This window comes from Elephas maximus, chromosome 8 (genome assembly GCF_024166365.1).
Source record: "Elephas maximus indicus isolate mEleMax1 chromosome 8, mEleMax1 primary haplotype, whole genome shotgun sequence".
Lineage (NCBI taxonomy): Eukaryota > Metazoa > Chordata > Mammalia > Proboscidea > Elephantidae > Elephas > Elephas maximus.
In genome coordinates this window covers 20,143,820-20,159,630 of record NC_064826.1, presented here as the reverse complement: position 1 = coordinate 20,159,630, position 15,811 = coordinate 20,143,820, and the positions used below count along the sequence as shown (strand labels likewise).

The following is a 15,811-nucleotide window of genomic DNA, read 5'->3' as shown; positions in this document are numbered from 1 at the left end:
AAGACAAATGAAACCCAGGAATACCTCATTCTTACATTTAAGCTTTGACTCCGCCCTTTTTTTTTTTTTTTTTCCCTTTCCCAAGAGAGCCCTTTGTGTGTGCCAACAATCAGGGAAAGAGCTGTCAGCCTGCAAAGCTGGAGGAACCCCGTATTGCCCCAGATATGTGTATTATTTGCAGATCCTATTTGATTTCAGTGTTTATGAGAAAGAGTTCCTCAATCCTAAACCTTCCTGTCGCCCCGAGTCTTTCAGCAGGCGTGGCCTCTCTCACTCGGCCTTCGATTGGCCCGCCTGATCCCGCAGGAGCCACCGCGAAGCGGGTTTGCTGAGCGCGGTGAAGGCGAGTGATGAGTGGCTGCTTCTGCCTTTCTCTCCCCCTACTTTTTTTTTTTTTTTTAGCCATAGCTATGGTTACCACGTCTCTCTCCGCCTCCCTCCACTTACCAAAAAAACGACTGCCCATTGGCTGCCTGTCACCATGGCGCTCGGCCATTGGTCACTGATGAGGACTGGAACCCCTCCCTCCCCTGTCTCCCGGGTCTCTTGAGGAGCTCAGGAAGGAGGCTCGGCTGGTGCCGTCGGGCCAGGGGCTGCTGGGACCCGGCTGCGGCAATCGGTAGCGGGCCATGTCGGCCGCCCAGGGCTGGGACAGGAACCGCCGGCGGGGAGGAGGCGCCGCAGGCGGCGGCGGCGGCGGAGGTAGCGGGGCCGGCGGGGGCAGTGGGGGCAGCGGGGGTCGTGGGACCGGCCAGCTCAACCGCTTCGTACAACTCTCCGGGCGTCCGCACCTGCCAGGTGAGTCGTGGACCACGGTCCTGACAGCTTGCGGGCTCGGCGGGAAGGTGCCTGCTACCCTTTCTTTTCTCCCTGAATTTCTTTTCTTTGGGAGGAGGAAAGGCAGGCCCCATGTGTAGCAGAGGGACTGGGGGCTAGAGAAAAGGGAAGGTGTCTTTGAGGTCAGGGACGAAACTGGAGCACCACGAAGAACAAGTATTTTTGTTCTGTTGAAAACTCTGTGCTGAGAGTTGTGTTTTCTTTTAAAAGGAGAGACCGCTGTCTCAGTGACATTCCCAAATGTTTCGCTTACTCGGTTCCCAGTCTCCTCCCCTTTCGCAGTTTGATCTTGTAAAAGAAACACGTTGGCGCCTAACTGCGGGGTATGATTTCAAAAAGGGTTTTTTACTGAGGGAAAAAGAAGAAAGAGTATTACAAAAAGTGATTTTGGAAAAATCACCCCAAGTGTGTGAAGGAGTTAGGCATTCTGAAACAGAAGAAAGGAGGAGAAAGGGGGGATTGTTGGTAGGGGTGGGTGGGGGGACACAGAACCTAGAGGATTAAGAAAACTAGTTGAATTGTTAATATTTTGGAATGTCCAGAGACAGAATGGATAGTGCTGTCTGGATTTTAAGAAAAGGAGAAAACGAAGATGAAGAATACACTTAGTGGCGAAATTATGCTGTGTCTATGATATTTTTTTTTTATGATATAAAAACAATTGATGGAGAATTGGAAAAATGTACTCAATGCAGTTATTTCACGTTTTGGTCTAAAATTCCCAGTCTTTAGTTTAGATGCCTTAAAAACAAAAACGAATCAAATCAGCAAATATGTATAGACAATGTTAAAGTGGTACAGTTGTAAGTGAATATTCAGTGTAGTGAGAATTAAATACTGCGCAGGGTGTTAAATATTATATGGGGCAAGCTTATTTGTACCAGCAAGAGAACTACCAGGAATGGTGCATTAATCATTTACCATGGTTTCTGGTGAAATAATGTTGACGTTGATGATATCAGTGGTATATTTGCTTGACTGATGAGATTTGAGACCATGATGGTTTTTGAATGTGTTTACTACCATGCCTTGTACTTTTAAGTATTAAAAAAACTATTATGTGATTAATTTGAAGATAACAAAAGGGAATTTTCCGTATTGATGAGACAATTGCTTGTGTTTATGACAAGGTTATTGATTCATACTAGAAATGTACGCTAACCCATTTATATACATCATTAAAATTAAAATTGAGGTCGTTAGAAGTTGTCAAATACATACTATACCAGGAGTTAGGATTGAGATGATAGCATCAGACTGGGCGTCCTGGAATTGCTAAATATGTGATCTTAAACATGAAAATGAAAAGAGGAGAAATACTTTTTCTTACTCCAAATTCATAACAGAAACTTAGGTTTTTGTGTATTGATGGTTTAGAAGATAAATTTCTTAGCAAGGACTCTCACCAGTTTGCCCTCTACTGCATTCTTTAGGTCTTTGATTGTAGATTAATGACAATGGCTGCAAGTAGGAATTCCTAGGCTCCAAGAACCTGGTTGATGTACTTCCTCACAGGTACCACGTGATGGCAGTGGAAGCCAGAATTTGGGCTTAGGTGTGGGGCTACTTCTGCATCCCTTTAGCACACAACGCCAAGAACAGCCATTTGTCCAGAGGTGAAAATAACTGTGTCCAAACAAAATTTGGGTAGTGGGTTCATCAGCCTGTTCTTTCTGCTTTCTTTTCCTCTTGACTGGCATTTCATTCCTCCTCCAGGAAGGCATCCTCTGTCTTTTCACCACTCTCAAAATCAGGGAACATCTGAAATCTCACTGTATACTTTGAAATGATTTCACATCAATTCTTCATCCTCCCACATATTGCATTTTAAGTCCTCTCTCTCGCTCTTTGATTATTGAGAGGTTTTGTTTTGAGAGATTTAAAAAAAAAAAATAGGTGATAGGAAGGAATAGGAATATCTAGGCCTGTTTTATGGCTGACCCTGAAGGCAAAACCTTTCTTTTTAAGCATACTGGAACTGACATTATCTCTCTTTTGAACTCTAATCCCATTTTCCATCCTTCTGTACCCAGTCTTCCAGATATTAGGTGTGTAGAAGGACCCTTTCTTACTTTTTACATCCGTATCCTCCATCCAGCACCCATTGAAACAGTACAGAATAACCTGGTCATCCCGGAACGTTGTGTGTTTTTCAGTGACAGCATCTTTATCCATCCGGTTATGCAGACCTGAAACTGGGGCACCCTCCTTAACATTGTCCTCTCCCTTGCCCTTCAGACATAATCAATCACCAGGTCCTGTTTGTTTTCCTTCTGCCGTAACTTCAGTCCATGCTGAGATCATCTTTCACTTAGGTCTCCTGCAGTCTTCCTGCTTCTATTCTTGCCCTCCATTTTTTTTTTTTTTTTGTTAAGTATATATAACATTTTCCATTTTAATCATTTTTAAGTGTACAATTCGATGACATTAATTACCACCACCACTATCCTTTTTCAAATGTTTTTCATCCCCCTAAATACAAACTCAGTACCTCTTAAGTATTAACACACTATTTCCCCTTCTCCTACCCCAGGTAACCACTAATAAACTTTTGTCTATGTATTTGCACGTTCTAAGTATTTCAGAAAAGTGGATCATACAATATTTGTACTTCTGTGTTTAACTTATTTCACTTAATGTTTCAAGGTTCATCCATGTCATGGCATGTATTAGAACTTCATTTCTCTTTATGGCTAATATTCCATTGTGTGGATATATACCACATCTTGTTTATTCGTTCATTGTTGATGAACACTTGGGTTATTTCTACCTTTTGGCTATTGTGAATAACACTGCAGTGAGTATCTGGTTGAGTCCCTCCCTACCTTCAAGTCTTTTGGGCATATACCTAGGAGTGGCATTGCTGGGCCATATGGTACTTCTGTGTTTTGCTTTCTGAGGAACCTGCCAAATGGTTTTCCACAGCAGCTGCACCATTTTATATTCGCAGCAGCAGTGGAGGAGCACTCCAATATCTCTACATATTTGCCAACACTTGTTATTTTTTGTTTTTCTGATATTAGCCATCTTAGTAAGTGTGAAGTGGTATCTCATTGTGGTTTTGTATTTCTCTAATGACACTGAGCATCCTTTTATGTGCTTATCGGCTATTCGTATATCTTCTTTAGAGAAATTTCTGTTCAAGTCCTTTGCCCGTTTTTTTAAGTTGTTTTTTGTCTTTTTGATGTTGAGTTGTGGAGGTTCTTTATGTATTCTGGATATTAAACCCAATGAGAAATATGATTACCAAATATTTTCTTCCGCCCCCCAGTTTTCAGAGCACATTGATCTTTTGCAAGCACAAATCTGTTTTCATCTCTGTTTATAACTCTTCACCAGTTTTTGATTGTTCTTAGGATAAGGGAAAAATCCTTAACATGGGTTGAAGGCACTACATGATCTGGCCACTTTCTAACTTCCAGCTAATCCTACGTCATGTTTTCTCGTTCTTTGCTATTTAGCCTTTTTCACTTCCTTGCAAATAATGTAAGGAGCTCTGGTAGCACAGTGGTTAAGTGCTCAGCTGCTAGCTGAAAGGTCTGCATTTTGAACCCCCTCAGCTGCTCTACAGGAGAAAGATGTGGCAGTCTGCCTCTGTAAAGATCAAACCAAAAGCCCACTGCCGTTGTGACTCATACTACCCTATATGACAGACTAGAACTGCCCTATAGGGTTTCAAGGTTGTAATCTTTATGGAAGCAGACTGCCACATCTTTCTCCTGAGGAACAGCTGGTGGGTTCGAACCACTGACCTTTGGGTTAGCAGCCAGCTGAGCACTTAGCCGCTGCACCACCAGGGCTCCTTCAGTAAAGATTACAGCCTTGGAAACCCTGTTGGGCAGTTCTATTCTGTCCTATAGGGTCACTGTGAGTTGGAATTGACTCGACAGCAACAGGTTTGAGTTACAGGTGGACGTAGCATGTTCCCTCCTGCCACAGGGCCCATTGCACATGCCGTTCTAGCATCCAGAAACTCTTTCTACTCATTCTGTTTTCTTATTTTAACTGACTCTCAGCTGATCACATGGTTTTGTTTTTTTCTTCCCCAGGGAAGCCTTCTCTGACCTTTCTGACTTGGTCTCTTCTTCCTATACATACTCATAGTGCCATGTGGTTCTCTCTGGGCAGTATTATCATTTATGTGATTCCTTAATACACATGATTTGATATTCCTGATATACACACGCACACACAACACACACAATTAATACATTGGCATTATGTGTAAGCAATTAGTCTCTAGTGAATTCGATCAGTTAGTATGGCTCCTTCCGTTACAGCACCATGGACTCTGGACAAATGGATAAAATCACATTCTTGAACAGGTAAAGTAGTGAACAAGACCCCCCATCATTACATTATATTATTTTGTAAAACCTTGTTTTTCTGCTTCTTGTCTTTATGTCGTTTCCTGAAATGTGATTGTGATTATGTGTTTGCTCCATCGGCCCAGAAATTCATAGCTTCTTAGTCCTGGACTTCTACTAACTCAATCTCTGTAAAACCAGTAAAGAACAGGGAGCAGGGCTTTCTGTAGAGTAGGGGTACAGAAGCAGAGCCCGGGGGCAAGGGTAAATGGAGCCCAGTTACTATCATCACTTATCTGTGTGAGTTTGATTAAATACCATGTATTGGCTGGGAAAACTGTTAAACGGTGTTGCTAACAGAGGAACTGGAAAACTGGCAGAGAGAAGGAAAAATTATGACAATTCATGAAACTGGGTAATAATGCTGACATCTCTTAAAAATTTAAAATAAGTAATATATGCACGTCATATAAAATTTAAATGAAGAGCATATGGTAAAAGGTACATTTTACTTTCTACCTTTGACTGCAGCCTACTGGCTCCCTTCCCAGAAGCAACCAGCGATAAAGTTTCTAGTGTATCCATTCCAGAAATGTGTAATATGTATGTATGTGTGTTTGTGTGTGTGCGTAGGGGAAAGGAGAGGGGATGGAGAGAGAGAGTGATTGATTGTAGCATTCTTTTGTTTGGAAAAACCCAGTATGTTAAATTTAAGGTTTTCTTGTTAATACAAATAATGATACAATAAATATCCCTGTATGTACGTAATTTTACATACCAGTGAGTATATCTTTAGGAAAATTCCTAGAAGTGCAATTGCTGGGTCAAAAGATATGTACTATTTAAATTTTGATCGATACTGTCAAATTGCTTTCTGTAGAGGTTGTACCAGTTTATGTTCCAGGTTGGCTTTAGAGTGCTGTCTTCCCATACCCTTGGTAATAGAGTGGGTTATCAACATTTTTTTAAGTTGCCAATTTGATAGGTAGGTTTTTATAGTTATGAGGGATTGGGCATCTTTTCAATAGGTATAAGAGCCACTCTATGTTTTAAGGGCGTTAGTTCCTAATCTTTGACATGTATTGCAGATATTTTCCACAATTTGTCCTTTGTCTTTTGACTTCGTTTATGGTATATTTTTCCAGCAGAAATTAAAAAAAAAAAAAATTATGTACTTGAATTTATCAATCTTTTATGAATTCTGATTTTTCTGTCCTAAGAAAGGACTTCCCTATTTCAATATTATTTCTAATTAAAATTAGAACTCTTGTATTTTCTTCCAGTACTGTAAAAATTTTATTTTTAGGTTAATGCATTTATCCATACAAAATTTAAGTTGAGTAAAATAGTGAGGTAGGAATCCAGCCTTACTTTTCTTCTAGGTAACCCAGTTATCTCAATATCCTTTTTAAGTAATCATCTTTCCTGTACTGATTTGAGTTGTCCTTTATAAAAAATAGATGTACTTAATTCCTGCATATAATTCGAGGTTATTATTGGACTTCTATTTTGTTTCTTTGATCAGCTCACTTAGTCATACCTAATGGCCACATTCTTTGATTATAGACCCCCGCCTTTCTACTTCCCAGAATTTTCCCAGATATTCTTGCTTGTTTATTTTTCCATAAAACTTAAACCAGTTGCCTTTGAGTTGGCTCCAAATATGTGTCCAAATAGAACTGTGCTCTGAAGAGTTTTCAGCAGCTGATTTTTTGGAAGTAGACCACGAGGCCTTTCTTTTGAGGCACCTCTGGGTGGACTTGAACCTCCAACTTTTGGTTAGCACCTGAGCACACTTAACCATTTGTACCACTGAAGGACTTCTCTATAAATCTTAGAATTATTTTATTAAGTCTTCCCGTCTCTATCCTGCTGGTATTTTTATTGGTATTGCATTATATTGATTGATTGATTTGGAGATTGTTGACATCTTTTTGAGGTTCGGTCTTCTGTTCAAGAACAGGGTAAATGTTCATTTCTTGTTGTTCAAGTTTTCTTTTGCATCCCTCAGTAACGTTTTGAAGTTTTTTCACATAGACCTTTCACAGTTGACTTGATAGCAGTGGGGTTGAACGGGTTTTCACATTTCATGCTGCATTGATTCCTTGGCATTTTGTCTTTTTCGTTGCTATTGTGAATGGGATTTTATAGGAATGCTATTAATTTCTGAGTATTACTTTTCTACCTAGACAAAAATAATTCTAATATTATTTTTTGAATTCTAATATCTATAATAGTTTTCCAATTACTTTTCTAGGCCTTTACAGTTAAATAATCATATAACTACCAAATAATGATTTTATTTTTTCCTTCCCAGTTTTTATATTTATTACTTTCTTTTGTCAAATTAGTTTGGCTGGTACTTTCCAAAAATATCAAACAATAAGGTGGTAGTGGATCCTTGGTTTATTCCTGACTTCAGTGAGATGTTTTCAGTGCTTTCCTATTAAGCTCGAATCTGGCTTTAGATTGCGATGTGCATATTTTATCATGTTATTCAGCTGTTCCCATTTTACTAAGATTTTAAAATACAAAATGGAAGTGAATTTTATCAAATGCCTTTTCAGCATTTGGGAATTATGATGTGATTTTTCTCCTTTGATCCCTTACTGTGATGAATTGTATTATTAGATTTAGTATTATCGAACCATCCTTGCATTCCGGAATCAACTTGCTTTGCCATAGTATGTTATTTTAAATGTGCTGTTGGGTCCTCTTTGCTAAATTTTATTAGAAATTTGACATCACTCCTCATGTACTGAATTGCTTTGTACTTTTTTTTTTGTGTGTACTATCTTTGTTGGATTATGCCACTTTCATAAAAATGAATTCTAAGCTTGCTTTATTCTGCCCCAACCGCCCCCCCCCCCTTTTTTTTTTTAACCTCCCTGGTTAAATGGCATTCAAGTTAAAGGTTTGGTTGAGTTCCCCATGAAATCATTTGGATCTGGGTGGTTTTTTGGGGGGAGTATCTTTTTGAAAATTATCTCTACTTCTATGATAATTTGACTGCTTACAATTTATATCTTTTGGGGAAAGCTTTGATAATATATCCTAGAAAATCATCCGTTTCATCCATGTTTTCAAAATTATTTACATGAAGTTGAGCAAGGTATTCTTCTGTAATTAAAAAAAAAATGCCCTCTATGTCTGTGGTTGTTTATTTATTATTACTTCTTATTTTGTATATGTGAGACCTTGCTTTGTTTTTCTTGTTTAGAATCAGCTCTTGGATTAAAAAAAAAATTAGCTCTATGACATTCTTTTTTATTAGTTTTTCCTTTCATTGTTTTAAATCTTCCCTTACTTTTCCTTAGGTTTATTTTGCGATTGTTTTTCTTATGTTGGTTGCTAATTTTTTTTTTCATTTTTGAAAAATGAGCACTGCTTTAGTTGCAGGCTTCCCATTGTAGTTACTTTGTAAATATTTTGCAATTCCAGTTTTGATTTTTTTTCCCTTAACACAACACTAAGATAAGGGTTTTTAAAATTTCCAAATGGTTTTTTATTTTTAGTTTGTTTTTCATTTTTGTTATTTATGTTTTTATTGTATTATAAGGTATAGTTTGTACTCTTTCTACTTTTTAGGATGAATTTAAGTTTTCCTATGTGCCTTCTATGTGTGGTTGGTTTTTGTAGCTGTTGCATGCATATTTGAAAAGATAATTTTGGTTTTCAGGTTAGAGTGTGATATTTATCAATTAGATCCACTACACTAATTACATTATTTAAGTCTTATCTATTTTAAGTCTCCTTGGTTAGTCATGTACTAATAGAGATGAATTAAAGTCTCCTACTAATGTGTTTCTCTTTTTTTCTTTGTATTTTCTGTAGCCTTTGCTTCATGAATATGGATGCTATTTTATTTGGTATATATATATATTCATTATAATTAAACATTCATTTATATTTTTCTTATAATCTTTATAATTTTTTTGTTCATTGTTTTTCATCCTGAATTAAACCTTATCTAATATTAAAAAAGCAAATCTTGCATTTGTTTTTGTTAGTATTTGCACTAAATGTCTTTGCCCATCCCTTTGTTATCTTTGGGAATCACTTGTATTAGGTAGCCTTGCATATAATCATATAGTCAAATTTTTTATTGTGATCCTGTGTGATAATTTTTTTCTTTAATAGCTGAGTTCTGCTTTCATTCTAAATCTTGTCATCATGATTCATGTTACACTTTCTGTTCCTTTATTGTAATCTAAGTTTTCATGCTGTATGTGTTTCTTCTCATAACTTGGGAAGTTTCTTTTTTTGTTCTAGTGGTTACTGTCATAACTTTAACTTCACTTATCATACTTAATCCTCTATCTCAGACAGTATCTATTGGTTCCTAGACAGTATCTGTGAGCAAAAAATGAATATATTCTACCTCTTCCTTTTCTTCTCTTTGGTCCACTATACACTTTAGTTATTTTATTTCTACCTTTATGTCTTTTATATCTTTGTTATTTTGATCAACTTTACATGTTGCTTTTTAAACTATAGGCTATAAAAGATAAATCAGCATTCTACAGTGCCTTCTCTTTTGCTCTTTGCCCTCCCAATTTTAATTATATCTGAATTTCTAACATAAATTATAGAACAGGTAAATCTGTATTAGGAATCACTAGATGAACAGAACCAGGAAGATATAGGTAGATTTTTATTTATAGATTTTATTTATGTATTTGTAGATGTTATTTATAGATTTATAGGTAAAATTACTCGAAAGAGTTGGCTCATCTGGTTGTGGGAGCTAGCAAGTCCAAAATCCCTAGGTCAGGTGATAGGCTGGAAATTCTGGCAGTCTTGTGTCCCAAATCAGTAGGTCAGGTGGTGGGAGAGAGAGAGGAACCCTCCCTCTGGAAAATCTCTGGTTTTGTTCTTAAGGCCTTCAACTGATGGGTTGGATGAAACTACTCACATTATGAAGGGTAGTCTGCTTTAGCTGAGGTAAATTTATTTAAATACTAATCACATATAAATACTTCACAGCAACATCTAGACTAGTGTTTGATCAAACAACTGGGCACCATGGCCTAGTCAAGTTGACACATTAAACTAATCATCACAGTCCACCCCTTGTCAACTTGGCACGCATGCACATCTTCTTAAACCGTACTCAATCTCCAAATAAAGACAGTAACAAAGCCGTACTTTCGCCAGGCATGGTACGGCTATCCTGCACACAATCGCAAATGCGCTAACCCCTTTCTCAGAGAGGATACAGGGTCTTTGGGTAATGCCCACTCTTCTTCTAGATATCTTATAACTTAAATACTATGATGTAAAGTTAACTACATTTTATGTTATATAATAAGTAAGGGGATAGAGAGGGAAGAGAACAGAGATACACACACACAAACATATTCATAAGAAAATAAGAAAGAAATACTCATAACAATTTCTCTCACTTTTCTTCACCCAGGGCATGTGGCTGTAGCTGGTATTTATAATTACCTTCCACTGCCCATTCCATATTCCCTTTGCCTTCAGCAAGATCATGTGATCATAAGTCCCATATTAATTTTTTAAATTTAAAAGTTTTTAAAGTCTTAATTTTGAAATAACTTCAGACTTTAAAGAAGTTACAAATATAGTCCAGACATTTCCTGTATACGCACTCTTCATCTGGCTTCCCCAAACGTTAATGTTTAACATGTCCATGGTGTGATGATCAAAACCCAGGAAATTAACAATGATACAATGCTATTAACTAACCTACATACCTTTTTCCAATTTGTCAATTATCCCACTACCTTCTTCTGGACCAGGAGCTAATCTAGGATCACACCTTGTATTTAGTTGTCATGCTTTCTTAATCTGGGACAGCCCACCATTTTTGTCTTTCATGACTTTGACACTTTTTATTGAAGAGTACTAGCCAATTATTTTGTAGAATGCCGCTCAGTTTGGGTTTGTCTGAAGTTTCGCCATGATAAAATTTAGGTTACAGATTTTTGACAGGAATACCACAGAAGTGATCTTGTACCCTTTCAGTGCATCATGTAAGGAGGCATGTGATATTGGTATGCCCCATTACTCATTACTGGGATGTTAACATTGGTCACTTGGTTAAAGTGGTGCCTGCCAAGTTTTCTGCTGTAAAGTTACTATTTTTTTGTTTTTGTTTTTTAGTATCTTGTGCTATACTTTGAGACTGTGTAAATATTCGATTTCTCATCATACTTTTAACCTCTAATTTTAGCATCCATTTATGATCTCGCATTTGTTTTAATCTTAGTCATATAGTTTAATGGATTTGAACTCATTGCCATTATTTTACTGAAGTCTTTTCATTTATCTCTGGATTGACTTCTGAAGGAAGAGCTCATGGGAACTTTATGCCCTGAATTCTTGAATGTTCCCACTCTCTTCCTTTTGAAGACTTTTTAGGCATTGCTTCCCGTTCTTCTAGTATTGAATGTTGCTGTGGAAAAGTCTGGCATTTGCCTGATACGTTTTTTTTTTAACTTCCTCATAGGTCATTTGATCCATTTGCCTGGATTCCTGTAGGACATTTTTCTTTATCATTGGGGTTTAGTCCCTTTACCAGGACAAGTGACTGTGGGGATTGTTTTGTCACTTTTTCTTGGGTCAGAGCTGTACTTTCAATATGTAGATTCAACATAATGCTCTGAAAGTTTTATTGAATTATATTTTTAAATATTCCATTATTTCAGATCTCTTCAGGTGCACCCAGTATTTAGGTTTTGAATCGCCTCTGTATGCCTTCCAAATCTTCCATAGCTAACCCTTTTTAACTTTTTCTTAAAATTCCCATTTATATCTTGCTTGCCTTTCTCAATCCTGTTGTCTGTAGCCTTTACTGTGTTTTAAGCAGTGTCTGTCCTCCTTTGTGCTGACCCCAGTGAAGATCTTGTGTGTTGGTTTTATTTTTCCTTTCTATTTCTTTCCTGCATTCTGTCTGCTTATATTTCATCTCTTTCTGTTGGCTTATGTATCTTCCTTTAGCTAGAATCTCTTAAATCTTTTCTGCCCTTGAAGCATCATAAATTTTGGTAAAATTTATTGTTCCTAAGCCCCATCATCACCATGATAAAAGAAACACAAGCTCATTATTAAAATTTGGGAAATATAGAAAAATTGAAATGAGAGAAATCATAATAATTCCAATTAAAGACAGCTTACTTTTCTTTAGCTCTGTATCAGTCCATTTTGTTTTATTTAATACTGTATTATATATTACCAGTAGGAACTTGGGAGTCTCTTAAAACTTATATTTAAATGTTTTACTCACAACCCTTGTTCATATTTTCTGTTACTTTATTAGGTAAGATTGTTCTTCCTCAATTTACTATATAAGTGACCTTGTAGGTTTTTTTCTAGCTGATGTCCTGTTTTACCTTTTTCCTCCACAGCCAAGCTTTCAGAAAGAGTAGATTCTGTTGTCTGTTTTCATTTCTTTCTTTCTCTTTTTCTTTCAATGCACTGCAGCCTCACTTCTGCCTCCATTGTTCCACTCAAGCGCTCTTGCTAAGGTAATAACTTCCTAATTGCTAAATCTAGTAGACTGCTCTTAGTCTTCATCCTACCTAACCACTGTAGACTTTGATATTGACCACCTCCTATGCTAGGTCCTGGAGATACTTAATAATAAGACAAAGTCCCTATTCCTAAAGAGCTCCTAGTTACCGTTTTACCTCTTGAACTTATCATTATTTTTCCTTTACCTGCCTCTTTAATATTGGTGTCCAAAAGTGCCTTTTTTCCCCTTCTTTTATATTTTCTCTGGATGACAACTCCCAAATCTATCTCCAACCCATGCATCTCTTTCTGGCCTGTTTACCAATGGCTACTAGACATTTCTACCGAGGCGATTGGTAAAAAAAAAAAAGATTGGTAAGTACCTTAAATTCGACATGTTCAAAAAACAATCTTATCATCTTCCCTGCCAAATCTGTTCTTCCTTCTGTGTTTCTTACCCTGACTGATTTAATGGCCACATCATCAATTTAGTGACTCAAGCCAGAAACCTGTGAGTCACATTAGATCTCTTTTCTTTTATACAGTGGTCACAAAGTCTTGTCAGTTTTCCTCCTTACCCTCTTATATTTATCCCTTTCTGCCTCTCCAATCTCACTTTATATTTCAGCTATACAGAACTATTTGCAGTTAGCTGCCTTAAATTTTTCTTGGAACAAGGTGGGTTGGGGGGAAGAGATTTTTTAAAAACTTTGCAATTTCCTGCAATAGCACACTGTTTCATGATTCTGCACATGCCATTTCTTCTTCTCGGAGTGCCATTCTCCTACTTGTCTTCTAAGACCCATCCAAGTATACTTAAATTTACAAGACTTTTTTTCTATTCTCTTTTTTAATATAAATAGCTTACATTTACTGAGTAACTACTGGCCTGTCCAAGGTGTTTTATGAGCATTAACTTATTTAATCCTCATAACCTTGTGAGGTAGGTAATTTTTTATCTTCTTTTGTGATGAAAAAACTGAGGCTTAGAGAGAAGCTATATAGCTTGCCCAAAGGTTATATAGCTAATAAATGTCAGAGTTAGGGCTCAGATGCAGTGTGACTTCAAAGCCCATGCTGTTCTGCCTCTTCTTTGTGCCACTGTTTTCCTTTGTATATCCAAAGGATCACAGTACTTGCTATATTGACTTGCAGGTATTTGTCTACAAGTTTGTTTGCTCACTAGCAATGGGTTTCTTAAAAGCAAAATTAATGTCTTATTTATCATTATTTTCCACATGGATGAGAACACTTCCCAGCTCATAGTAGGCTTTTAGGAACTGTTTATTCAATGAATTAGTAATTGTCAATGCCCATAGTTTTTCTTGCAAGAAAGCTGAGTTTAGGTTATTTTACGTTGCACAAGTCTGCCTTATAGAATTTCCAAGGCAAGTCTAAATACCTTTTATTTTTTCTGAAGGAATTTAGCAAGTTCTTCCAAGTACTTTTTTAAATAGAATTTTATGTTGAATATTATCAGAAGTAGTTGTAACATCCTTCCATCTGTGCCTTGAGTCTAACCCCTTCTGCCTTTTCAGAAAATTTACATTATCACTGCTCTGTCCTGTCCTGTGTCTTCAACTTTTCTCTCCATTGAATCCTTCCTGTAGCATTTAAACTTCCTCAGGTTTTCTCTTTCTGATCTCTCCTTTTATAATCAAGTTTGTAAAAGCATTCCTGTCTTCACTGCCATAGCTCCCCATCACTTCTCTGAAATAGCTCTTGCTAAAGCCACAAAAGGCTTTTCTTATGTCAAATCAAGCGAGCCTTATCAATCTCCATCTTACTTGATCTCTCTTCATTTTGCAACATCCTTTTGCTCTGGCTTCCCTGATATCGGGCCTAGTTTTCTTTTTATGTGTCTGGCCTCTCAACCACATCATGTTTGCCAGCTCTTCCTCTTCTACCAGGCCTTTATGTATTGGAGTTCACAGATCTTGGTCCTATCCTCTGTCCTTTCTCTTTTAAACTTATTTCAGATGTTCTCTTCCAAACCCATGGTTTTGGTTTCTGTCCACATGCCAGTCATGTCACTTTGTGACATCTACCCAAATCTTTCTACAAGTGCCATACGCTTGGTTTTTCCACTTAGATGCGTTATACCCCTCAAGTTCAGCATGTCTAAAACAGACTTTGTGAGGGGTCTTTATTCTAAATGTGAAGGGAAGGTTTTGGACAATTTTAAGCAGGAGGAGTGATGTGATTTACATTTTTTAAAGCTCCCTTTAGCTCCTGGAAGAAGAATGGATTGTGGGGGATGATGAATGTGAAGCATTGAGGCCATTAGAAGACTATTGGGATACTCTGCTAAAAAGATAGATGATGGTAGCTTAGACAAGGGTATTAGTGGTAGAGGTGTGGAGAAGTGGTTGAATATGAGATATGTTTGAAAGTAGCATCAATAGGATCTGCTGTGAGATTTGATGGAAAGAGAGGAATCAAGATGACTCCTAAGTTTTTGTCTTGAGCAACTGGCTAGATGGTGGTGTCATTAAAAGGGATGAAACAGATTGGAAGCAGCAGGATTGTGAGGGTAAATGAAGAGTTTAACATGTTTTGGCCATGTTAATCTTGAGATGCCTATTTGACCTCCAAGCAGATGATCACAAAACCGCTAAACCCACTGCCGTCGAGTCGATTGCAACTCATAGTGACCCTATAGGACAGAGTAGAACTATGAGGGTGGGAAATCTTCATATATCAATCAAAGAAGAAGTGGAGGCTCAAGATATAAATCTGGGAATTATTAGCATATATGTGGTCTTTAAAGCCATTTGACTGGATGAGATCACCAAGGAAGATTAAATAGTAATAAGGGCGAAAGTCTTCAAGGTGAGGAGGAAAGGAGCCAAGGAAAAGGAAGTCAGTAAAATAGGAGGGAAACCAGGACTGTTTGGTTTCACAGAGGCCAAGAAAAGAGTTTTCGAGGAGGGAGAGGTCACCTAGTCCAATATGCCTGAGGGCTTGAGTAAGATAAGATTCTAAAGTGGTAGACTCTAATGCTATTAGGACAGTACTGTAGATGACCATGAAGGAGCCTTGGTGGCACAGTGGTTAAGTGCTCAGCTGCTCACTGATACATCGGTGATTCATAAGGATTACAGCCTTGGAAACCGTATGGGGCAGCTCTCCTCTGTTTTCATAGGGTCACTTGCAAGTGAAAGACCAGGCCTTTCTTTTGGGGCACC

The 15,811-nt window shown here is 37.6% G+C and overlaps 1 protein-coding gene across 2 annotated transcripts in view; it reads left to right on the top strand.

Moving 5' to 3' along the window:
* Nucleotides 1-526: 526 nt before the first annotated feature.
* The window catches only part of KLHDC10 (kelch domain containing 10), a 66,473-nt gene continuing 51,188 nt past the window's right edge, over nucleotides 527-15,811 (top strand). For both annotated transcript variants that reach the window (XM_049893521.1, XM_049893520.1), the window contains exon 1: nucleotides 527-798. In XM_049893521.1, coding sequence (XP_049749478.1) covers nucleotides 630-798 — 169 coding nt within the window. In that variant the 5' untranslated portion in view covers nucleotides 527-629. The remainder of the gene's footprint in view (nucleotides 799-15,811) is intronic.